Below are 23,355 nucleotides of genomic sequence, written 5' to 3' on the forward strand. Positions count from 1 at the left end.
CCGCCCGCCACACCCATCATGGCGGCGCCCCAAGATGGCCGCCCGCTCCTAAGATGGCGGTGCGGGGGCGCCGCGCGCCGCGCTCAACATGGCGGCCGCTCTTCTCCCGCCGTACCCACGTGGAGGCGCGTCGGTGACGTCACTTCCGCAGTGACGCCGGAAGCGGTGGCCGTGCCGCCATGGATGCCGGGTGGCAGCGGCCGGGGCTGTCGGTGACGCTCGGAGCTCTGCACGCGGCGCTGGGCCGGGCCGGGCCGCTGTGGGTGAAGGAGAGCAGCGCCCGCAACCTGCGGCACCGCGACTTCCTGGCGCCACGAGCTGCACTCGGGGCCGCGTTCGGCGGGGAGCAGGTCGGTATGGCGGGGTAGGCCGCGCTGGGGCCGTGCCCGTTCCCGTGCTGACCGGCCGCTCCCCGCAGGTTCCTCCCGGTGTTGTTGCTGCCGTGTCGGCGCTGTGCGGCCCGGGGGTGCTGCCGGTGTCCGAGTGCCGTCACACGGCGGCGGGGCTGGAGGTGCAGCTGCGGCGCGGTGAGACGTTCCGCCGCCTGCTGGGCCCGACAGCCGCCCCCGCCGCCCCGCCCGGTCCCCGCCCAGCCGTGGTGCTGCACTGCGCGGCCCTGCGCTGCCCCGGCCCCGTGTCTCCCCGCGGGCTGCGCCCCGTGCTGCTCGCCGACCACCTGGCCCAGCTGCTGCGCAAACAGGGGTGAGCGACCCCCCCACACACACACGTCGTGCCCGGCCCGCGCTGCCCGGCCCCGTGCCCACATCCCACCTCCCGCAGGGTCAGCGTGTTGCTGGTCCCCGCCATCGCTGACAAACAGGGTCGGGAGGTTTTACGGCAGCTCCGCGTGGAATGGCCGTACAGCAGCACAGCCGGGTCTGACACCGTGTCAGCCCTGAAGCAAGCACTCAAACAGTGCCCCTATGCCACGCGCTGTGAGAAGGGATCAGGTGAGGCCTCGCTGCCCGAGAACGTCATTTGTAAAGTCCATCTGAAGAGCTTCGTGGAGCAGCAGGGCCTGCAAGGCTACGACCCCAACCTGGGAGTCCTCCTTGGTGAGCAGCATGTGGGGTGTCACTGAGGTGACAGCAGGGGAGAAAGGCTGCAGGTGGGCATGACTGAGAGTAAGGGACAATTAGAAGCAAATTGCTTCCTCCTTTTCCTCTGGTTTGAGCCATAAATGGGGGCAGCCTGGGACAGATCCAGATGCTATGGAATAAGCCCCTTGTCCCACTAAGTGCCCTCCCTTCTTTCAGTTACAGAGGAGAAGCTGCGGTCCCTGGCTGAACTGCAGCAAGCTGTGCTGCAGGGCACGGTGAGTGACCCCCTGGTGCTGCCTGCTGCTTTATCTCCTGATGTTCCCTTCTGTCATGTCACAGTGTTTGATCTTGTTGCTGTCCCGTGCTGCAGGCAGGGTGTCAGGGGAGCAGCTGCACTGTGGTGCATGTGGTGAGCTGTGAGGAGGAATTCCAGCAGCAGCAGATGGATCTGCTGTGGAGGATTCTGGATCCAGGAACCCACGTGGATTTGCAGGTGAGTAACACCTACATTCTGCACCATGACCATGAGATAGCCCATCTTTGGCACCTGCAGTGAAGGCTGAGGCCCAGCCTTGTGCCTGTATGAGTCTTCCCTTTCCCTTGGCATCCAATTTCCTTGGGATTTTATCATTATAGAAGGAGAAATAGGAGAAAACTGCAGGTTCACAGCTAGAACAGGACTGTATTGAACTTAATGCAGTGCTGTTTTAGCAGCCTCTGACTCTGGGCTCCTCTTTTACCTGTGGTACCCATTCCCAGGATGTGAAGTTTCCTGGCAGCTCTGTAGGCAGTTTCCTGCACTTCATTATAATGGAGTTTGTCTTTCTCCTAACACTTCCTGTCTCTTTCAGAAGCACCTTGTCTGTGGACCAGTGAAGGTGACAAACCCCTCATCCCCCATCAGTGCAGACCAGTACTTTCAGTAAGTTGGTATTGAGCAAGGAGCCTGCCATGCTGCATGTCTGTCACGTCTTGCCTGTGCTCAGTTTGGCCCAGCAGGCAGCAGTGGTAGCGCTGTTCCTCTCTTCTGCTTCTCTGCACTGCTGGGCTGTTTCTAGAGGACTCCAACAATGTTCCTTCACTACTGTCAGCAGCAGTGCTGCTGTCCTTGGCCTGCTCCAGGAAGGATTTGTGTGCCCTTGGTTGGCCTTCTTTCTGTTGCAGAAGGAATGATGCCCCATGCAGCCTGCTCTGCAGGGAAGGAAGCAATGACTAAGTGTCTGTGTTCCTCCCAGGCTCAGAAAACGCCAGATGTATGATGCCTCTGTCATGAAATATGGGGAGCTTGCACAAGGTGAGGGAGGGTTTGCTCTGCAGGCTGTGGATGGGGGAGGTGAGGGCTGGGGAGGTGCCCATACACCAGCTTCAGCAGAGCCCCCTCACTGCAGTGGGCTTTTCCTTTCAGGGGCTTTGGAGATGGCAGGCACACAGGTACCACACAGTCTGCTCCACCCCCACCTGTGTTCTCTCTGCAGATGAGGCCTGGACTGAGGTTATTGATATCCTGACGGTGGCTGCCATCAGGTTTGAGATGCTGAGCACTGCCCACCGGAGCCAGGTAGGACAGCCCAGAGCTGCAGTGCAGTGGGAGGCAGGTGAGCAGTGTGAGTACTGCTCAGGGAGCTGTGGATCATGGCATGGGTTGGTAGATTGGTGGGAGCAGATGGACAAGCAGCACTGTGTGTGAGGATGTAATGCATGGACTTTGGCCACCCCAAGCCCAGTCTGGGAGTGGTTTTCCTCAGCTTAAATCACGTACAGTGTCTGGGCTGATGTCCTGGTAGCCTGTGCCTGTCAGCCCTAGCAGGGCATGGTGCTCAGCATGCTGGTGGCCACACTTCACCTGATAGGAAGGTACTGGTCCCCAAGTAGGAGATGCAGGGATGAACCAGGAATGGCCCTGGGCCAAGCAGCCTGGACTGCACATTGTTTCTGCCCTCAGATCACCCTGGACCTGGAGGACAGCAGCATTTCTACAAAGGGAACCAAGAGTGGTGCCTTTGTGATGTACAACTGTGCCCGGCTGGCCACACTCTTTGACACCTACCAGAGGGCTGTAGAGCAAGGTGAGCGCTGGCCCTGCCTCCATCTCTAACCACTGTTCTGGGCTCTCCTCCCACCTGCATTCTCTCACCACTTTTGCAGGCACGTACCCACCTCTGCCACCAGCATCAGAACTGAACTTCTCCTGCCTCCGAGAAGAGGTGAGTGCTGAGGGACAGAAAGGGACTGTAGACAGCAGCATGCCCTTAGCTCTGGGGGATGGATGCTTCTGGCCCTCTCTGACAGGCATAATCCTTTCACAGGGTGAATGGCTCCTCCTCTTTAGCTACCTCTTGCCCTTCCCAGAAGTCTTGCAGCAAGCAGCGCAGCTGCCCTCACCCAGCAGGGGGTTCCGGATCACAGCCAACACAGAGGCAGTAAGTGCTATATGCCAAAGCACCTGTAGGTGCTGAGCCAACACTGCTGACCCAGAGCAGGGCTGCTGTTCTGCAGGGTGCTGGGGGGGCGTTCCTGGGAAGAGATGGTAATGCCCTCGGTGCTATTCCTGCTGTGTAGGATGGCCCCAGACTGGCCAGACCATGCAGCATCAGCCCAAGTGTTGCACCTGTGTTGCAGGTGTGCAAGTTCCTGATCCAGCTCAGCATGGATTTCAGCTCCTACTACAACCGGGTCCACATTCTTGGGGTGAGCTGATTGTCCCAGACCATTTAAGTGGGGGCTGCTCCCAGGTGCCAGTAAGATGCCAGCCCTGCAGGAGCAGGATATGGAGGATGGAAACAGCAATAGAACAGCAACAGAACCGCCACCTCACTGCCTTTCTCCCTGCAGGAGCCATTCCCTCACCTCTTTGACCAGATGTTTGCTCGCCTCCAGCTGCTGGGAGCAGTGAGGGACATGTTCCATAGTGCCTTGGCGACTCTGCACCTCCCTCCTCTTAGCCAGATCTGAGCCACCAGTGAAGACTGTTGACAAACTGCAGTGTTACAAGGGGCAGAACAGGGCACTTCCTCCCAGGCCAGGCACCAGGCTGCCTGCTGGTCAGGGACTAGGAGTTGAGGTCCATCTGAGTCTCATGATGGGGCTCCTACTGCTCAGTGCCCATGTTTTAAGGGCATAGTTGAGTTCAAAGGAAGGAAGCACAAGGGACCAGGGCACCCCCATAGAGCCAGGTATCAAACTGTTCCCTTAAAGCCATTTATTAAAGAGGAGCTCTGTGCTGGCAGAGAGCTCTTGAGCCTCAAGGGCTGCAGCCCTGCTTTGTGCCAAGTCCTGACATTAGGGCTGAATACAGTTATTGCTGGACAAATGCCGTGTCTGATCCTGCAGTGATAACTGAGGAGTGGGAGGGACAGATGGGTAGAAGAAGGGTCTGTGCTGTGCACAGGAGTGGGAGCACCTCGCTACAGGAGCAACATTGAGCAGTGCTTGCAAGCAGCCCAAAGCTCCAGTAGCACAGTACAGCCTTTCTGGACCAGGGCTGTGTACAGCTTCTTGTCTTTTATGTGCCTTGGCTGCCTGCAGGCCTGCTGCTACACAGGAACAACCCTGCCAGCCTGAGGAAGGCACTGAAGGACTGCTCTGATAGGGCTGGGCTGGCCTGAAGGGGTATAACAGACTGCATGCTGCAGCCCTCTTTGTTCCCCAGTAGCTCTGTATCTTTCTTAGCCTCCTGCTGCCCTCAATCCTCCCATCACTGTGGAGGACGTCCATCCTCCTTGAGGAGGACAGCACAGCTGCATCACTGCACACACACAGTGTGGAGCACTATGCTGGGACATTCCTTTTCTCTCACTGTCCCCAGGCAGGCGGGGAGCAGGGGACTGTGCTGTACCCCTTTACTGAACAGCACCCTGTGACTGGAGCTTGCAGTGGGTGTCCAGGGCAGTACAGCGCAGGAGCTCCAGGCCCTGCCCACAGAGCACGCAGTACCAGCACTGCTCCCCACCTGCCCCCACCACCTCCCAGCAGTCCAGCTCTGCCAGGTCAGGCACGTGGAAGAAGGTGGTGCTCAGCTCCTCCAGGCCGTCCCAGCTCAGCCGCCACAGTGTGAGCCGCTGGTCCACGGAGGCAGAGAGCACCAGGTCTGGCTGCAGCACTCTGATCCCTGTCACATGAGCAGCGTGGCTGCACGGCCTCGCCACGCGCTCCAGGATGTGCAAGCAGGTGCCTGGCTCATCACCGCCCCGTGTCACCTCCAGCAGGCAGACGTGGATGGAGCCATCATCACTGCCACTGGCCACCAGGAACCGTCCCTCAGGCAGCTCCTGGATGTGCAGGCTGTTCACCCCACAGCTGTGAGCCATGACAGTGAGCAGTGGGGTGCCCAGAGCTGGAAGGAGAGGCTCAGTCAGGATGGCAATGCAGAGAGCTGCTGGCACAGCCTCCTGCCCACAGCTGTACCCACCCAGCAGCTGCATCTCTCCCTCTGAGTGCTGCAGGGCATCTGTTGCGTCTGCGATGGTTCTGGTGATGTCCCAGAAGGCAACGCTGCCGTCGGTGGCCGCACTACACAGGAGGTGCTTCCTGGAAGGAAGGTGTTGGGCAGCCCCCAGCCCCATGCTGATACCCAGGGCAAGCAGAAGGATGCCTCCCTGCTGCCATCACTGACCAACTTCCCCATTCCCCTCACCAGCTCCACTGCCATCACCCTGTCTTGCTGTATAGGCATCACAAGGATGAATGCTTCCCTCCCAGTGCCCTGCCCAGAGCTCACCTCTCCTCCTCTGCCCGTGTGTACAGGAATGCCTCCACTTTCAGCACGCAGCGCTGGTGGTGGAATGACTCTGCCACAAGCAGCAGCTTCTGGGCAGCCTCCAGCAGCACAAACAGCCTGGGCAGAGAGAGATGTGGCTGATCCTGAGAGAAAGAGGTGCCAGCTCAGAGCTGACATCTCTGGGCAGCTGTGCCCTGTGCTGACTGCTTACCGGACCGATCCATCGCTGCATGCAGCAACCAGGAATGTGCAGGGCATGGGTGGCTGCTTGCTGTTGGTCCCACACACAACTGAGAGGGACATGTACCTGGGCAAACACAGAACACTTGCTGCATGCCCCCCCAGCACCTGCTGTCCTGTAGGAGGATGGGGGGCAGCAGCATGAGCTCAGCACACGACACAGCTCTGAGCACTTTGGGGGTTCTCAGAGGAAGGACTGAGCCAAAAGCCCCTCAAAGGCTCAGGCAGCCATCGAGCATCACCTCGTCTCCGGGTCCATCTTGACAAGCTTGTGCCTGTTCTTCATGTGGTCCCAGTGCTCATCCAGCCGGTGGGAGGCCACGTGGGCGACCTGGCAGCTCACCATGCCCTCAGCCCCCAGATCCAGGGCGCACTGCAGCCGGTAGCACTCAATCTGTGCCCGGCCGCCAGCTGAGAACACAAAGGAGCAGAGCTGGGTGCCGTTATGCAGTGCAGTGTCAGCCAAGGCCAGTGCCCTGACGCTGGAGATGTGGTCGCTGAGCCTGGCGAGGGGCACTGCCGCACGTGTCAGCTCACTGAGTGTCAGCACACACACCGTGGTGTCCTCGCTGCCGGTGATGAAGACATTAACGGGGTGGCATCCAGGTGCCCTCACTGCCCCCAGGTGCCGCACGCAGGTGATCTCGCGGCCATGCACGGACGCCAGCAGCACCCGCTGCTCACAGGGCTCGGCCTCGCTGTGGTACAGCATCACATCCCCACGCTTAATGAAGGCGAAGGCATCGGCCTCAGGGCTGCTGTAGTAGCTCCAGGAGCGGTGCCCTCCGCCACAGGGCACACAGTGCAGGTTCACCCCACTCCTTGTGCTCCACACCACGAAGTTGTCGGCATGGAAGCCCAGCACCAGCAGGTCCCCATCAGGCGTGAAACGCAGCTCCTCGATCCACTGCAGCCCTTTGCAGGGCCGGTGCTTCTGCAGCACCTCCAGCTGCTGGTCCTGCAGGCGGAGCTGCCGGTAGCAGCCATCCCGGCCTGTGCTATAGATGTAGTCCCCGTGGCAGGTCACCGAGGTGACCCCTGTCTTGCCATGCAGGCCAAAGAGCACGGATAGAGGCTCCTGGAGGGGCACAGCCTCACTGTGTAACAAGCAGGAGGGTTCCGACTGGCTCGCAGTGCCCTCACTGCCTGGGGTACCTCTGCCGGTGCCATCAGAGCTGCTGCTGCTGCAGGGGAAGAGGAGGAGGGAGCCACGGCGGTCCCCACACAGCAGCAGCCCCCCCTGGGGCAGGAAGGTGGCACACGTGTGCCAGCGCTGCTTGCAGGGCGGCAGCCGGTAGCGCCCCATGAGCTTCACCGCAGGCACCTGCCCGGGGCCGCACGTAACGTCCATCCAGAGCACGGTCCCGCCGGGGCCGGAGACCAGGAGGGCGGCGGGGCCGAGGGACGGCTCTGTCCGTGTGGCCCAGCTGAGCCCCAGCACGGGTCCCTCGAACGGCCTCAGCCTGGCGACGCGCTCGGGGCCGTCCGGGGCGAACACGAGCAGCCGTCCATCGCCGCCGCCCAGCGCGCACAGCGGTTCAGCCCCGCCGCTCGTCGGGGCGGCCGCCAGCAGCCCGCGGGACCCGCAGGAGGCGGCGGGGCCGAGCAGCGGCACCCAGCGCCCCGCCGCAGCCTCGTAGGCCGCCAGCCCGCCCGCCTCGCCCAGCGCCAGCACCCGCCGCGGCTCCAGCAGCAGAACCGCCCGCGGCCGCTCCGGGGCCCCCAAGGGCTCCGCTTCCACCGGAGCGTCCCTCCGCGGCCGCCAGAGCCGCGCTCCCCCGTCGGAGCCGCCGGTAGCGAGGCAGCCGCCCGCGGGCCGCAGGGCCAGGGAGCGCAGAGCCCCGCGGTGCCCGCGCCGGACGCTCCTTACGCCGCCGCCGCCGTCCCACTCCAGGCAGGTTCCGTCCTCCCCGGCGCTGACCGGACGGGCCCCGCGCAGCCCCACGGCGGCCACGCGCGAGCCGTGCCCGTAGCACAGCAGCAGGCACACGGGCTCCCCGCCGCCGCCCAGCTCACCCACCGCCCACAGCCGCACGCTGCGGTCCTCGGAGGCCGAAGCCAGCAGCCCCCGCGGCTCCGCGTAGCTCAGCGCCATCACCGCGCCCCGGTGCCCCTGCAGAGTCCTCCGCGGCGCCTCCGCCTCGGCCGCCCTCCACACCGCCACGGTGCCCGTCGCCGTCCCCGCCGCCATCGCCAGCCGCGCCCAGCCCGTCCCCGCCATCACGGCGCACCGCAGCGCCCCGGCCCCGCCGCACCGCGCGCTCCGCAGCCAGCTCCCGCCGGCGCGCCACTCGTACAGCGCCACGGTGCCGCCCCCCAGCGCCAGCGCCAGCCGCCCCCCCGCCGCCCATCGCGCCTCCCACACCCGCGCCCCCAGCCGCCGCGCCGCGCCCCCCCCGCACGCTGCCAGCCGCGCTCCCGCCCCGCCCGTCCGTTCCCGCACGGCCAGCACCGCCAACCAGCCGCCCCCGAACGCCGCCACGCGCCCGCCCGGCCCGGCCCGCAGCCCCCGCACGGTGGCCTCACGCAGCGCCGTCCGCCTGCCCGCCGCAGCGCCGCTCAGCAGGAACGCCGCCACGTCCGGTCCCGTCCCTGCCGGAGCCGGACAGAGCGTCAGCCGCCGCACACAGCGCACAGCCCGCCCGCTCCCCGCCCCGCCGCTCACCCGCCAGCAGCACGTCCCCCGCGAACTCCAGCGCCGTTACCGGCGCCACCAACGCTACGGACTCCATGTCGGTACGGACTCACTCACTCCATGTCGGTGCGGCTCCGCCCCGCCCCGCACGGTTTATTGGCGCGCCACGTCGCCCCGCCCCCCTCCGGCAGCGCGGGAAAAAGCCACGTGCGCCAGCGAGGCTCCGCGGGAGCGCGCCGCCTACAGCTCCACGTGCAGCCCGCTGTACGACTTGTCCACGCTCCACTCGGCCGGGGATCCGGCCCCGCTCCCCGCGTAGCGCTCCATCTCCTGCTGGAAGCGCTGCTGCCGCCAGCGATTGGGGTCCACGTTGATCCAGTTGTTGGCGATCCACTTGGTGCCCTGCGTGACCAGGCAGCCCCCGTGCAGGGCGAAGTCGTCCAGCTCCCCCACCCAGCCTGCGGGAGCAAAGCGGGGGGTGCTGCAGGTTACTGGGCACAGCCCAGGCAGCACCGGGCAATACTGACACCCGGCTTTAGCTTGGGGGCTTCTTACAAGGGTCCCTGCTGACACCTCCCCCCCCATCACCCCACCCTGTCTGAGCACAGGGGGGTGCTCTGCCTCTGTGTGCCCTCAGCATTTCACAGCACAGCTGCCCTTTTCCTCAACTTTTCCCCAGAGGAGAGGGTGGAAGCCAGAGTTTTGAAGCCATACCATACATGATGTGTCACCGGTTCCAACCCTTTATAGAGATCTCAGCTTTTCTGTGACAGATTTCAGCAGCTTTTTTCCATTTGGGAAGAATTTGGTCATAAAAATACAACGTGTCTCCTCTGACACGACAGCAATGCCACTGATATTATCATCTGACAGCCCAAGCAGTGGCCTCATGACCTCCTCCCGTGGCTTTGCTTGAGATGGAAACTCTTGGGCTACTCCCAGAAGACCCAGGACACTACATGACATACCTTCACCAGCAGCTGGGAAAGCTGAAGTTAAATCCCCCGGCCTGGCTGCCAGGGAAAACCACATGGCACTCTGAGAAGTGAAGCCCCGAGGACATCTATCACAGAGCTGCAATTGCCCCATAGTGCAGCCTCAGCCCCACGTGGGGCACAGCACAGGGAGGGCCGTGCCTCCCCACACCCACACCGCAGAGCTTATGGCCGTGCTTTTGTCTGCCTCCCCTCCCCAGCCCTGCGGGCAACACCACATCAGTGAAGCGTTTTGAATTGCGGCCCAAGCTCCAGCAGGACTTTCAGCTCACACAGCGGGGCAGAAAGCAGCTGGTGATGGCTCAGTGCAGCCAAGGGCTTTGTTTGCTGGCTAGTCCTGTCCCCCAAAGACACCAGGAGCCACTGACCCCACTGCCTGTGAAGAAAGGCCTCTGAGAGCCAGGAAGCTTCCAGGCAGCTGGTGACAAGGAGGCTCTGCAGAACTCAATAGCAGGCAGCTACCCCCCCTAAGGCCTCTTCTGAGCCACAGAACCTCTGGAAGATGGTTGTCACCTTCTGCAGTCCTAGCAGGACTTGGCCTGGAGCCGTACCTTCCCCATCCGACAGGTAGTTGTACCAGAAGACAGCAGTGCCTTGCTGAGGTTTCACTCGCAAATTGCCCTTATCACAGTTTTTCCGAGTATCTCGCAGGTCAACATCATTCTGGATCAAAGACTGAACAAGACAACAACAAACACACAGAAGGTGTCATCAAAGGGGTTGTGCTGTGCTGCTAGCATCCTCCTGCCCTGTGCTGAGTCCCTTAATGCATCACCAGACAGCATGCCTACAGTTATCTTAGTCTGAAGGAAAGTGCCCAGATTAAAGCAAGCAGAACCTGTGTCAGGACAGCAAGGTCCAAAGGCTGCCCCTCATGCACTGGAGTGGGGAACTGCCAAAGCCCTGCACCTCCTCCCTTGGCCTCTGAGTGAAACCACTCTATGTGGAGCTCGGACTTCCCACACGCCAGCTCAGAAAGCTCACATCTCCAAACCCCCCTTCTACAGTGAATACAGACACAGTGGGACCCACAACCCCTGCGAAGGACAGAGCCACTCACCATCTCTTCATATGTCCTGTTATCAGCTATAGGAAAGACAGTTTCTCCTCCACCCGTCACATTGTTCAGGTAGAACAGGACTGTCACATACCTGCAGGACAGGACAGAGCAGTTGTCAGGGGACACAGCTGGAGCAGGAGGAGCTGCATGGGGCTGCCCATCCCCTGCCATATGTACAGCACTCCTCCAAGACAGCACGGGATATGCAATTTACATCATTTGCTGTCAACACAGAGTTGCACCAAAGCAGCCCTTACCGGCACGAGGTCTCAAAGGGAGCGCTTTCATTGGCAACCAGCTTGGTGTGGCTGCAGGCAGTCTCAGGGAACACGGGGCCGCTGTCCATGTGGGCATGGTAGTGCCCCCCCTGGTCATAGCGCACGACCTGCAGGGGCTCACTGTGCTCCACAATCTCTGGGGGCAAGCGAGTCAGGCGCATTACCCTGGGGAGACAGCACAGCAGGTGAGGGGAAGACACCTTCACCAGGACAGCCGCTACTCCCAGGCACCAAATACATCCAGAGAAAGAGAACCCCCTTCCCCAAAAGACCGGAGAGACGGATGGGCTGCAGCAAGCATGCCAAGAGATAACTAGGTTCCTTACAGATCTGTCAGACCATCAGCATCAGCTCAGAAACTCCTCCTCAAGGTTAATTAAAAAACAAAAACGAAGGGCGCATCTCCAGCAGGACTGCTCTCATGAAGACCTTGCTTGCTCAGAAAGATCCCTCCTTTGAGTGTGTCCCTGGTGCCTTCATGTGCCATCTCAGTGCTTCTCTGGACTCCTGCACACCAGCTACAGACCTCGGGGACAGTTAGCAAAGCACAGGGCTCCTGCTGAGAGTGAACGAGAGACTAGCTCTAGGGATATTCTCATCACCTAACTCACCTGTCCCTGTTGCCTTTCAACAGCCTCCCCCCAGGGGAGAGGGGCACAGAGGGTTCTGGGTTTTTTCCACTGCTACATCTGAGCTCATCCCCAAAGCAAGCAGGTACTTCTCGAGACCTGCCAAAGAACACTCAGAGCTCTGGGAATTCTGAGCAGTGAAGCCTGAGGGGAACGTGGCACCAAGACAGGGTGGCAGAGCTACTCCAGGCCCCACAAGATCCCACTGGGGATTACAGCCTCCTTCAGCACCACGCCTCCAGGTCCACAGGGGCCTTCTAACACTGGCAAACCAAAGAGTGACGATGCCTGCGTGCGCCAGCGAACTGGCACAGAGAAAGTGGCAGCCACAGTCTGCTCTAATTAAGGCAATATGCGACCCCATTCTCCCTCTGGAATGTGCTGAAGAAAAGGAGTGGCCAAAAGCCATTTTCCAGCCTCGGGACAGATTTTCCCCACCCATGTCCTGGGCAAGGACCAGCACCACAAGAACGAGGAGTCTCCAGCCAATTATCTGAAACTCACCACAGCTAAACCATTTGGCCTGCGAGCTGGGTTAACTCTTCCCAGTACCAAAACCAAGGCGAAGGGAAAGACAGGAGGTTCTCCCATCTGCTGGGGCAGGCCCCGTGGTCATGCGCTCCGATGACCAAACTACCTCGGTGTGCTTGAGATAAAGTCATGCTTATTATGAAGTTAGCTCTGAACAGCTACGACAGATCTCAGTGAAATGCATGAGTAACTCAAGCAATTGACAGTAACTACTGGCACCCAGACAGGGTTGGAAATGGGCAGTTTCTCCCAGTAAGCTTGTTTACTAATTAGAATGAATTATTTCATATAATGCCAAGTCTTCTTGGTTTTACAGGGCTGTTCCCAAAAGTGAATGGCTACACTGAAAGGTTTGATTTTTCTTTTTCCTTTTCCAGGGGACAACACAAGTCTTTGTTTTAACAAAAACCTCCTCTCCCCATTTCATGACTGCGCTCATTGCTCTTCATACTCCAAACTTCCACACAATGAGGAAGCGTGAATATGAGCATGTCTGCATCTGCATCTCCCAGCACAGGTGGCCCACGTGCCCACACCCCCTCAGCCCTCACCTCTGCCGTATGGCTCTCATGACCTGGTGTGCACCCTCGCCCTGGTACAGCCATGTGTGCTGGCTGTTGCGCACCGCATCACTCATCTTCACTTTCTGGCTCCCTATGTACTTGTGGAAGTCACGGATATTCAACCTCTTGAACTCCTCCAAACTCAGCACACCTGTGGAAGAGAGCAGGAGCAGGCTGACCTGGGCACTCCAAACACGAGGCAATAGAGAACCTTCAGCTGCAGTGCAAGGTCAGAACCAGAACAGGCAAAACACAATCAACTTGCTACTTACATATTTAAATGGAGCAGAGGGGGACACCTCAGGCCACCTTCCTACAAGACCTTGCAGGGTAATTTAAAAAACCAAACCCCAAACAACAAGCAGTACGTTCTTCTGCTTTTGTGCAATTGCAAAACACGAGAGAGATACACAACGCAGTACGATCCGGTGTAAATAGAAGGCAGAAAAGCAAAAGGTTAAAGGCAGTTTCTACTAGAACAGATATTTCTTGTTTGCACTCAGCTGAGCTCAGCAATGGATGGGTTTTTGCCTCTGATAGCTTCAGAGAGATCCTTACCATTTGTTGTGTTCCCTTTTTGCAGAAGCAGGGAAGCAGCACATGCCCAGCATCCAGCACACACCAGGGACAGCGAGAGGAGCTCAGGGAGGCAGCAAACACACTGCTGTTTGTGGACAGGGGAAAGGCCCAGCCACCAGGGTCAGCCCAGGGAGGCTCCTTAGGTGCTGGTTGTTGTCAGCAGATCACCCACGTCACTATTTCTCATGCCCCGCTCACATCTCCCCATCCCCATTTCCCCTTATTTGACGCGGTCTTTGATAACACAGTGCCACATCCAGGTCGTGACCTGGTCCCTCAGTGGCACACACCAATGTGACAATGGAGGAAAGCAGCACTCTGGAAGCAAGGTCCTGCCAAAAACACTTTAACAGAACTTTTCATTTGTCAACAGCCGGAACGGTGGAAAAGCCATTGGCAACTCAGTCATATGCTCCTACCCCTGCCAAAAGTGTCACCAGCGTGGGTGCTCAGGGTGCCATCCGGATATTTAGGCATTCACATGGGTACTGCTTCATCTCCAAAGCAGCTCCTCTCTGGCACTCTCAATGCCAGGTCACTGGAAGAGAGCATGCAGAGCCTGTGCATTCACTTAATTTGATTAGGAAATGGAGAGTTGCTTAATTGAGGACACACTAATTAGAGCAGCAAAGGTTAGAGTGCGTGTCCAGGCCAGAGGGGGGGGGGAGGGCAGAAGCAGCCTCCTGTAATACAGAGAACAGGGCAGTGCCAGAGATGAAATCAGCATCAAAGGCTGAACAAGACCACCCCGTGCTGCACTCCCATGCCAGTGAAGCAGCTCCCTCAGACACCTCTAGACATCCCTTTGAAAGCAGGAGGGAGCACGTTAAGAGCTGTAGCTTCAAACAATGAGAGCTACATAGTCAGACCCAGCACAGCCTCTGAGAGGTCTACACCAATTTCACTTTCTGTAAAGGTCCCTAAGCAGTGTTATTTTCCTTGGAAGAACTTCTAGTACAGCAGGCCTGGGCAGGGACGTGGCTTTTGCTGCATGGCTGTGTGCAGTGTCCCATGCTGAGGACGTGGGGATTCCTGAGGAGCTGCTCTTACCATTCCCATCAGGGTCAGCCTTGACTGCAGCGTACATCTCTCGGATGTTTTCGGGGGTCATCCACCTGCCATTCCCAAGGCGGGTGTGAGTCAGCACCTGAAATTCAGAACCAGATTAACAGCAGGCACAGATTTCTAGTACTAATGCAACCCTCCCAGTTTCCTGCTTGAGGCCAGGCCTGCTCTCTTCTGCAGAGCATCAGTCAGCCAGGCGTCAACACGTCTCTGCACGTGGATTTGAGTGGAGATCATCTGGCAGCCACGCTGTGTGGCTGATCTGCATTTCTATTTCCAGTTTAGGTGATGGCAAATGACTGCTGAAGCTCAGTTAACCAGTCCTTAAGTGGAGGAGGCACAGCTCTCAGCAAGTTCTGACCTCCAGAGAAGCACCTGGGAAGTGACATCCTTCTACCTACCACGATGCACGCTGCCCCACAGGACAAGGCTGCTGAAGAGCTGTGGACAAGGTGCTCCTTATCCCCTCCTAGAATGTGGGTGATTCTAAAGCCCTGTTGGCTGCAGGAAGGCACAGCCAGCTCTACAGCACAAACTCAGTGTGCTGGCACACCCACAAGAAGAAATGCACCCTACCTCTTTGAGCTGCAGCTGCCCATCCTGATTGTGGTCCAGCAGATTGAAGAAATCCATCTGGCTGATTTCTATCATTTCCATGGCTTCCTCATAGTCATCCGTCGGTAGGATCTGGCTCTTCTGCAACCCCTTCAGCTGTGCCAGATGGATGATGAGTTTGCACTCCTCCTCTGTCAGGAAGTCTGGAATTTCTGCAGGAAAACACAAGCAGTAACAGACTGAGGAACTGTTATATTAGGACAAATACTAACGACAGGCCACTGAAAAGAGAGAAAAATAGGGAAATTTATAAACATCCTTCCAAGTCAGAAGGGTGGGACAGTCAAATATATGCACGCTTCTACTCAAAGAGCTCTACAACAGCACACACCTCACACCTGAGCTGCAGGAGATGGGTATTTTTACAGCAGCTGCTCCTGAATGTTTGGATCCTGGGGTCAAGCCCCTTATTTTCTTGCAGATCACCACAATGGACAAAGGAGTGAACAAACACAGCCATATCACCGCATTTTATCACTTCAAAGGTTATATGTGGATCACAGTCTGGAACTGCTGTTTTACAGGAAGGGAAGCCTTAATGGGGGAGTGGGGATGGCCAGGGTTTCATGCTCCCTCACATGCAGAAGAGCAGGAAGCACCTCACAAACAACCAAAGTCCTTTTGGGGGTACCTAGCACAATGCTCTATGGGGAAACTCAACATCCCAACTTATTCCCATTCATTCCCTTGTACTTTTGTACAGCCATCAGAGCAAAACAGGCTTAAGCGAACATGGCTGTGAAGGGCTGGATTAGATGATTTTAAATGTCTTTTCCAATGATTTTATAAGTACTTTCAGACACAATGTCCTGCTCTCTAAACTGCAGCCCTGCAGGTGTGTGCTGAGGACGCATCCAATCCCAGCTGCAGCAGCAAACCCTCAAAGGGGGAAAGAAAAAATAAAAGTTAATTACTTCCACGACCTTAAATCAACCCTATCAGCTCCGACTGTCAATAAGCAGTTGCCCTCTTAAGTGCATACCAGAAAACACGATGCTCCTGGGAAGCCCTGGGGATACAATGCAGCTGTATCCCTCTGAGGACACAATTTCTGCCACCAGCAGAACAATGTCCTTGTAACAGAGTGGGCTTTTGGGGCCAGAGCTTCCGCTGTCCTGAGCGTCACAGCCTCGCACCGAATCAGAGCCAACCATACCCACTGGCAAGCAGCGGTCCCAGGATCTCCAGTTCCTCAAACTGGGCTCAAATAATGACGGCTTCTGGAATCTTAATTACGTGCTGGAGGAAGGACAATCCCTCTCTTCAGTGGTGGTAATGGGATTTTGTAACGAGGTAGAAATTGCATTAGCAGGAAGCGCTTTCCGCCAGGCAGGTTGCAAGGTGAGGGGCTTTCCAGCTAAGAGCTGCCAATCCGCAGTGCAAACAGCCTTCCTCCCCAGCTGCAAATTGGTTCCTGTGCCCACTGCTCTCCCAAACAGTTAACTTGGGGCTGCGAGACCATCCTATCTCCCTGCCCGCTCAACAATGGTTCCAGCTAAACAAATGCCTCCTAATTGACTTTGAGCAACACTTGATTGCTTTCAGAAGAAAAAAAAAAGAAAAAAAAACAACAAAAGAGGAAAACATTGGGGTTTATGAAATAATGACTAATCCTGGAGCAAGAGAAAGGGGCTGGGTTGGAGCGCTGGTGTCAAACAGAGAGCCCCAAGACACAGGGCCAAGGCATTCACCCCTCCCCAGCTGCCCTCATTTCCACACCTGCTGATCTAAGCCAAACCCCTGCTAAAATCCAAACAATCGGGGCCGCTGGCAAATGAAAATTGGAGCATTGTCTTCCCCAAGAGGGCTCTGAAAGGGCCGCACTTAATGAGGATGGATTGCCACGGAGGTGGCTTGCAGGCTATAAAAGGCGTTCTGCAGGCTGGAGCAGCTCAGTCCGGGTGCGCTGTGAGCCCACTCCAAACACCATGAGGGCTGTGAGCACGGAGAAGGCGTCCCGCAGGCGGGGAGCCCCGTGGCTGCCAGGTCTGCTGCTGCGTCTGCTGCTGTGGGGCTGCCCAGGGGGATGGGCCAGCTACCTGCGCAGGTCCTCCAGCTGCACCGCCATCCCGCGCAGCATGGCCCTGTGCTACGACATCGGCTACTCAGAGATGAGGATCCCCAACCTGCTGGAGCACGAGACCATGCCGGAGGTGATCCAGCAGTCCTCCAGCTGGCTGCCCTTGCTGGCCAGGGAGTGCCATCCAGACGCCAGGATTTTCCTCTGCTCCCTCTTCGCGCCCATCTGCTTGGACAGGTAAGACATTTGCATGAGTTCTTTCCGTGTTGCTCCCCAGCAGTGACGGCATTCGCCTCCTGAGAGCAAAGACGTGGAATCTGATCACAGCCACTTTCAGGCAGCGCAGCGAGGGTACATGGGATTACCCAGCAGGGACTCTCCCCACTTCTGAGGGAGAACTGAATTCCCGTCCAATTTCCAAAGCAGCCTTTTGTTGCTTGTTTCCCTGCTTCCCCCCCAGGCTCATCTACCCCTGCCGCAGCCTGTGCGAGGCTGTCAAGAGGAGCTGTGCACCCGTCATGGCTTGTTATGGCTATCCCTGGCCTGAAATCCTCAACTGCAACAAGTTCCCTGCAGACCACGAGCTGTGCATCGCTGCCATCTCCACAGATGAAAGTTCCTCCAGCAGGAGAAGTAAGGGCTTTTTTTCTCATATGTTTTCCCATGTGTAATGCTGAATGCTCACAGGATGAGCCTATGCCTTGCCTGTGTTCACAGGATGGCTTGGGTTGAATGGGACCTCAAGGATCGTAAAGATCATAAAACACTCCTGGCTTTAAGCTATACTTAAAAAGCAAAGTGGAAATTCTAGTTTTTCTCTCTGGGAACTGCACTGTGACTAGAGAAGGAGCATGACCTTGGCTAAAGCTTGTTCCCTCAGCTCTGCTCATCACTACCTGGGTGCCCTCAGACAGTAGTGGGGCTTGGGGCAGTGGGGGAAATCTAAAAGACATGGGAGCTCACGGTGACCTGTCCAGGAAGTGAGAAGCAATAGACATTTGTTAAGCAATGTCACTGCTGTGGCAACGTGCAGCAATGAACACAGCCTACACAAAGCACAACCAGCAGCGCCTGCTGCCTCACCGTGGGATGGGGAGCTTAACATTCCTATCCTGGGGCTGGATAGCTCAGGAGGAAGCACCATTTCGAAACTGCAAGCCACCACTCGCAGATGTCAAAACCATATGATGCCTTTTCCAGCAATGGGCGTTCTAACCAGATTTGTGTTGCAGCAGTGCCCAGAGCCAGCTGCAAGGACTGCGAGCTGGAAGAGGCCAGCACCACCAGGGAGATCCTGGACAACCTCTGTGCCAATGATTTCAGTAAGTACACCCACCTGCTGGCTCAGCAGCCAGCATGGCCTCCAGCAGCGAAGCTGTGACACGCACCAAGAATGGCTTGGCCATAAGAACTGACCTGGAGGAGTCGTGGCTTTTATAAGCAGATTCCAGAGATGATCAGTTCTCACTGTACCTGTTAAGTAACAGGACTTGCTGCCCGTGCCACTGCTCCTTAGGGGAACTCTTCCTGTGCCATGGTGCTGCTGTACCTTTTGCACTCATAAGAAAAGCAGGGTGAAAAGAACAGTTATCAGTGCTGGCAGTGCTCAGCTCAGCTGAGAACCTTTCCATGATCACTGTAATTGCATGGGCTTGGATGGACGTGTCACCACGTTACAGGAGCAGCACAAAGCTATGACTTGTAAACAGAACTAACAGCTCTTTTTCCCCACTCCAGCCGTGAAAATCCGAATCCTCAGGAAGAACACGACCACAACCGTCTCGGACTTTGACCTGGATCCCTCCAGGGTGGAGGTGCTGAAGCACGGCCCGCTTCTCAGAACCGAAATCCCAGGCAGGCTGCAGCAGTGGCTGGATATAGATGCTACCTGCGCCCACAACATCATGAGAGGCACTCATGCAGGGGTCTTCGTCATCAGCGGAGATGTGCAGAGCGACAAAGTGGTGGTGAACAAGGCCTATGCCTGGCAGAAGAAGAACAGGAACCTGCACCAGGCTGTGAGGAGATGGAAACATCACCGCTGCCCTGAACAGGCCGGCAGGAAGGTCTGAGATCTCGATCCTAATGCTAAGAAAAGGCTCCCTTCCCCACGGCTAGAAAACTCCTTCCCCTGGCAGTTGGTGTTTCGGAGGTGTACATTCAGTATCTTTAGGTGAATCAAAGCAGTCATAGTCAGCAGGTAGGGCCTCACTACAGATCCCTGCGATCACTAAAACCCTTTTCCCGAGCCACAGCTTAGGGATGCAGACTTAACATACTCCTCTGGCCAGGTCCTGAAAATCCAGGACTTAGAATGGATGGCTTTGTGCAGCATCAGTGACTTGAAATCTGCAGACGAGCACAGATTAGAAGAGGCTGTTAATAACATGGGCACAGGTGAAAGGAAAGAGCCCTTCTGGAGCACACAGCGGGCAGCTGAGGATTTCTGCTGGGGATAACTGGGAATGACTGTTTTTTAAGTTAAGGCATTCAGTTCGGTTCAGAACATTCTGGTACCTGTGGAACTACCGAGGATACCCCCAGAGCCTGAGAGGGGTGGCAACGACACCGAATGCCCTGCAGATCACTCTCACCCAAACACACACGGACCACAGTCACTCTCAGAGATGAACAGAGCCACAGCCCTACATGAGCAGAAAGCAGAAAACAGCAAATCCCCAAGTGAGAAAATGAGTCGGGTTTCTACTGTCTAACAAAGCCCCATCCATGGAAAGTTTTCTACACTGGATTAAACTTGAGAATGAAATAAATGACAGAAAAAAAACCCCAGCCCCACCACACAGCTCTGGGGATAAATACGTTCTTCCCTGTGCTCAAAGCCTGCAGCCTCAGTTGTGGAGAGAACCGCCAGCTTTGATGGAGACACATTGCCTCCCTGTGCTCATAAAGCACACCCACAACCCAGCCAAGACTGTCTCTTCAGATTGAATATGGGCTGAGATCAGCACTCACGGCACTCGCACTGCGACTCAGCCGCGCTCTGACATTTGTGCAGCAATTACTTCTATTTCCCCGAGGCTCAGAAGAAAAACACAGTGAGGTTTCCTATTTTTATTCCTCCCCGCCGCCTCGTCTCACCAAGTGCCGCCCGCCCCGCAGGGCCTGCTGCCAGGTGGTCCCTGAGACAGCAGCATCCTCTGAACAGACTGCGTTTGGAAAACACAACAAGTAAAAGCTCTGAAGGTTGAAAAAAGGCTTTGTCTGATATTTGTTTTCCATTAATGGGATTATTTGATTACTGGTGTTTCCCAACTAAGAAGCGCACAGATGGTCTGACTTACAAGCTTAGAATGATGTCTCATAACCAGAGGGGGGATAAAAAAAAAAATAAATAGGGCAGGGACTTTTTCAGAGCTCCATGAAATACACTCGGGTTCGATGCAGATGACTTACCCGCATTTAAACAACAAACTGCGTGCTCCCTGCGGTGCCCAGCCCCACGCTCCAAAGCACAGGGCTCCCATTAAGCCATCACCCAGCTGCCCACAGCCCCACACCACCCTGCTCTGCTGAAAGCAAAGATCACAGCGCAGCCACTTCTCCCTACTCAGGCTCTTCTGTGCTACAGCACTTCTTGTCCAGCAAAATCCCCTTCAGGATTTCAAGAGCCTTGCTAGTAACTTCTGGCTTTGTCTAACAGCACCCCGTTAAATACACACCTCTGCCCAATTTAAACAACAGAGACGCAATAATTAGATTTTAAAGCAGTTAATTTAGGTCAGTGCTGTTTGTGTAGATAGAGAGGTCTCTGGAATTCTTTTTAAGTCACAGTTGGCTCCTGGCAGGTCCATCTGGGAGATAAGAGCTGTCTTGCGAGTCGAGGTTTCTAAATTAGGGCTTCCCTATCAGAGGATAAAGGAAGGTGGGATCTGAAATGCTGCCTGCCCAGGGCTGTCCCCAGAGCCAGCATCAGAAGGCACAGCTTGCCCCAGAAGCTGATAAAGGAGCCTGAGTCATATCAGGGGCTGCAGGATGCCTGTGGCTGCCCTCCTGGGGGCCACCATCAGCCCAGCAGAGCAGCAACAGTGGGGAACAGAAGGTGACAACAGGAGCAGGAAAACCACTGCCCAGCCTGTGTCATGGGTATGGCCACTGCATCGAGCAGTGTGAGTGCCAGGCCTGCATGTCACCAACCAATGTTTGATACAGAACCAGCTAGAAACGAGCCATAAACACAGCATACGTAGAAACGACAGAACAACTCCATATATTTCTTGCAGGTACTTACTGCGTTAAAGCAATTTAATAGGGAAACGCTCTGACCTGCGCCTAGATTTTCAGTCCGTATGATCGATTCTGAATCAGAGAACAGCTCAGGTATTGGCAAAGCATCTCAAGGCCCCCAGCATCACCAGCACAGCCAACAGCTCCGCTCTGCCTTTGCAGTAACACGAATTCTGTCACCAAATTGACTGGATATTGTGGATTTCCACAGCACAAGGCCCATGGCAGGGGCTGCTCTCAGCCCGGGGAGCATCGCAGCAACGCGGGGCAGGCTGCAAAGCATCAGAGCGGACCCATTGGAGGGCACAAGGATGCCGACCCCGCACTGTGTCACCCCGCACTGTGTCACCCCGCACTGCCGTCCCCCCGTCCCGCTCCCAGCAGCCGGCAGGTCCCCGTTCACTCACCGAAGAGCAGCGGTTTGAGGCTCAGGGTGCGCACGGCGCGGCTCCGGCCGGGCCCCAGCTCCACCCGCTGCGTGTGTCCCACCTGCGGGGAGAGCGGCGTTCAGCTGCTGCCCGCCCCGGCCCGCGCCCCGCGCCCGGCCCCGCGGCCTTGCCTTGATGCCCTCGAGGCGCGGCAGGGAGCGGGCGGGCGGCGGAGGAGGCGGCGGAGGAGCGGCGGCGGTGGAAGCGGGGATGCCGGGGGTGGCGTTGCCGGCGTCGCCGGCGCTGAGGTGGACGAAGAGCAGCAGCCCCAGCACGTTGAGGACGTAGAGGTGAGCGAAGACCATGAGCACGAGGAAGTAGGGCCGCGAGCACACGGGCCGCGGGCGGGCACCGGGCGGGCCGTGCAGCGGGGGACTGTCCGCACGAGCCGCCGCCGCCGCCATCGCGCCCCGGCCCGCCAGGCCCCGCGCGTCACCACGGCAACAGCGCGGCGTGATGCGTCAGCACGTCGGGGGGCGCGGCCGGCGCGCTCGTGGCGGGAAAGGCGTTCGTGGCGGGAAAGGAGCACGTGCTGCATCTCCCACCCCAATAAGAGCCGGGACACGAGCGGAGTTAAAAAGTCACAATTTATTGCAAAGAAACCAAGGGCGCGCGTCTGGCCACCGTCTCCCAAGCGGTTTCCACCGCCCCCGCCCCAATCCAGTGCCTGCAAAGAGAAGCGAGGAGGAAAACATTCGCAGCCCTCCTGCAGTGCTGTGGGGTTACACGGCCGCCCTCCTCCAACAAATTCCCACAATCCAAACCAGATGGGGGCGAGGAAAGGAACTCCCAGAGCGAGCGCCTCGTTTAAAAATAAACTTCTGTTTTTCACCTGCTTAAAAAGTCTGAAATTTCGAGTGCAAGGCTATGGTACAGAAACCTCCTGCTGCCCCCAGCCCCGTGCTGGGACGGAGCAGCAGTCATGCAGTTTATGTGATCAGTAAAAAAGTTTTTGTTACAGTCTGGGAAGCCTGAGGACCATCAGAGGTGAGGCAGCTGATGCGTAACACAAGCAAAGCTGAAATGAAGAGCACCCGATGCACGGCTGGATGGTGCTGGGAGGGCAGGGAGAGACAATGCAAAAAGAAAAGAAAAAAAAAGAGCAAACGTTCCACATCTGTAGCAGTGATGCATCAAATGGAAATTCTGTACCTCAGAATGAACCACTCCTGAGCCACTAAGCACCTACGGTCACATAACCCTGCTCTGTGAATAGGGCTGCGTACCTGGTAGAGGGGGTAAAAAAATCAAGCATTCTGTTTTGATATTGCAACTCCTGTTCTCCTTCCTGCTGTTACTTTTCAAGTAGAATCACTTTACTCAGAGCCAACACTTCCTGTGCTCTGCAGGTTCTGTCCTGCAGTTCACAACTCTGTGTGACACCAATACAGTGTCACCCTACTTGGGCTGCAACGGCAACTAAGTCCTGTTGTTTTCCCAGGGAGCGTGGAAATGGGATTTGTGTGTGTGCAAACCAGAACAAGCACCACCCCAAGAAAGGGTGTGATTCGTTTTGTCTTAAAGCAAATAGAACTGCTGTGTAAAGCTTCAGAAATTCTGGAAGAATTAAAGGGCACTCAGTGCAACGTGTCATACTGTTCCTCAGCCAAGCATCTCAGCAGTCTGTTCAGCACATTTGGCCATAGCTACATAGTCCAGTTTTTCTACAAACAAGGATTCGTGGCAAAGCATTTTGTGGGGGCAATGGAGAGGGA

General features: G+C 57.0%; 4 protein-coding genes across 4 annotated transcripts; 2 read left to right on the plus strand and 2 right to left on the minus strand.

Moving 5' to 3' along the window:
- Positions 1 to 70: 70 nt before the first annotated feature.
- DALRD3 (DALR anticodon binding domain containing 3) lies at positions 71 to 4,350 on the plus strand. The gene is made up of 13 exons (XM_015875039.2): positions 71 to 350; positions 419 to 702; positions 781 to 1,055; positions 1,257 to 1,315; positions 1,411 to 1,533; positions 1,892 to 1,962; positions 2,276 to 2,334; positions 2,516 to 2,598; positions 2,983 to 3,106; positions 3,186 to 3,244; positions 3,347 to 3,460; positions 3,660 to 3,728; positions 3,873 to 4,350. Exons 1-13 carry the CDS (start codon positions 180 to 182, stop codon positions 3,990 to 3,992), a joined length of 1,611 nt encoding a protein of 536 aa, XP_015730525.1. The 5' UTR covers positions 71 to 179; the 3' UTR covers positions 3,993 to 4,350.
- WDR6 (WD repeat domain 6) lies at positions 4,219 to 8,776 on the minus strand. The gene is made up of 6 exons (XM_015875031.2): positions 8,663 to 8,776; positions 6,240 to 8,589; positions 5,969 to 6,064; positions 5,758 to 5,874; positions 5,449 to 5,567; positions 4,219 to 5,373 (listed from the first exon to the last, which is right to left on the minus strand). Exons 1-6 carry the CDS (start codon positions 8,727 to 8,729, stop codon positions 4,880 to 4,882), a joined length of 3,243 nt encoding a protein of 1,080 aa, XP_015730517.2. The 5' UTR covers positions 8,730 to 8,776; the 3' UTR covers positions 4,219 to 4,879.
- P4HTM (prolyl 4-hydroxylase, transmembrane) lies at positions 8,750 to 22,085 on the minus strand. The gene is made up of 9 exons (XM_015875040.2): positions 21,772 to 22,085; positions 21,620 to 21,701; positions 14,909 to 15,099; positions 14,318 to 14,414; positions 12,677 to 12,839; positions 10,945 to 11,130; positions 10,688 to 10,778; positions 10,179 to 10,302; positions 8,750 to 9,090 (listed from the first exon to the last, which is right to left on the minus strand). The coding sequence occupies exons 1-9, from the start codon at positions 22,042 to 22,044 to the stop codon at positions 8,873 to 8,875; spliced, it is 1,425 nt and encodes a 474-aa protein (XP_015730526.1). The 5' UTR covers positions 22,045 to 22,085; the 3' UTR covers positions 8,750 to 8,872.
- LOC107319833 (secreted frizzled-related protein 5-like) lies at positions 15,106 to 21,610 on the plus strand. Its single transcript, XM_015875048.2, has 4 exons — positions 15,106 to 17,204; positions 17,428 to 17,600; positions 18,203 to 18,289; positions 18,705 to 21,610. Exons 1-4 carry the CDS (start codon positions 16,876 to 16,878, stop codon positions 19,037 to 19,039), a joined length of 924 nt encoding a protein of 307 aa, XP_015730534.1. The 5' UTR covers positions 15,106 to 16,875; the 3' UTR covers positions 19,040 to 21,610.
- Positions 22,086 to 23,355: the final 1,270 nt, after the last annotated feature.

Source organism: Coturnix japonica, chromosome 12, assembly GCF_001577835.2.
Source record: "Coturnix japonica isolate 7356 chromosome 12, Coturnix japonica 2.1, whole genome shotgun sequence".
Taxonomy (NCBI): Eukaryota; Metazoa; Chordata; class Aves; order Galliformes; family Phasianidae; genus Coturnix; species Coturnix japonica.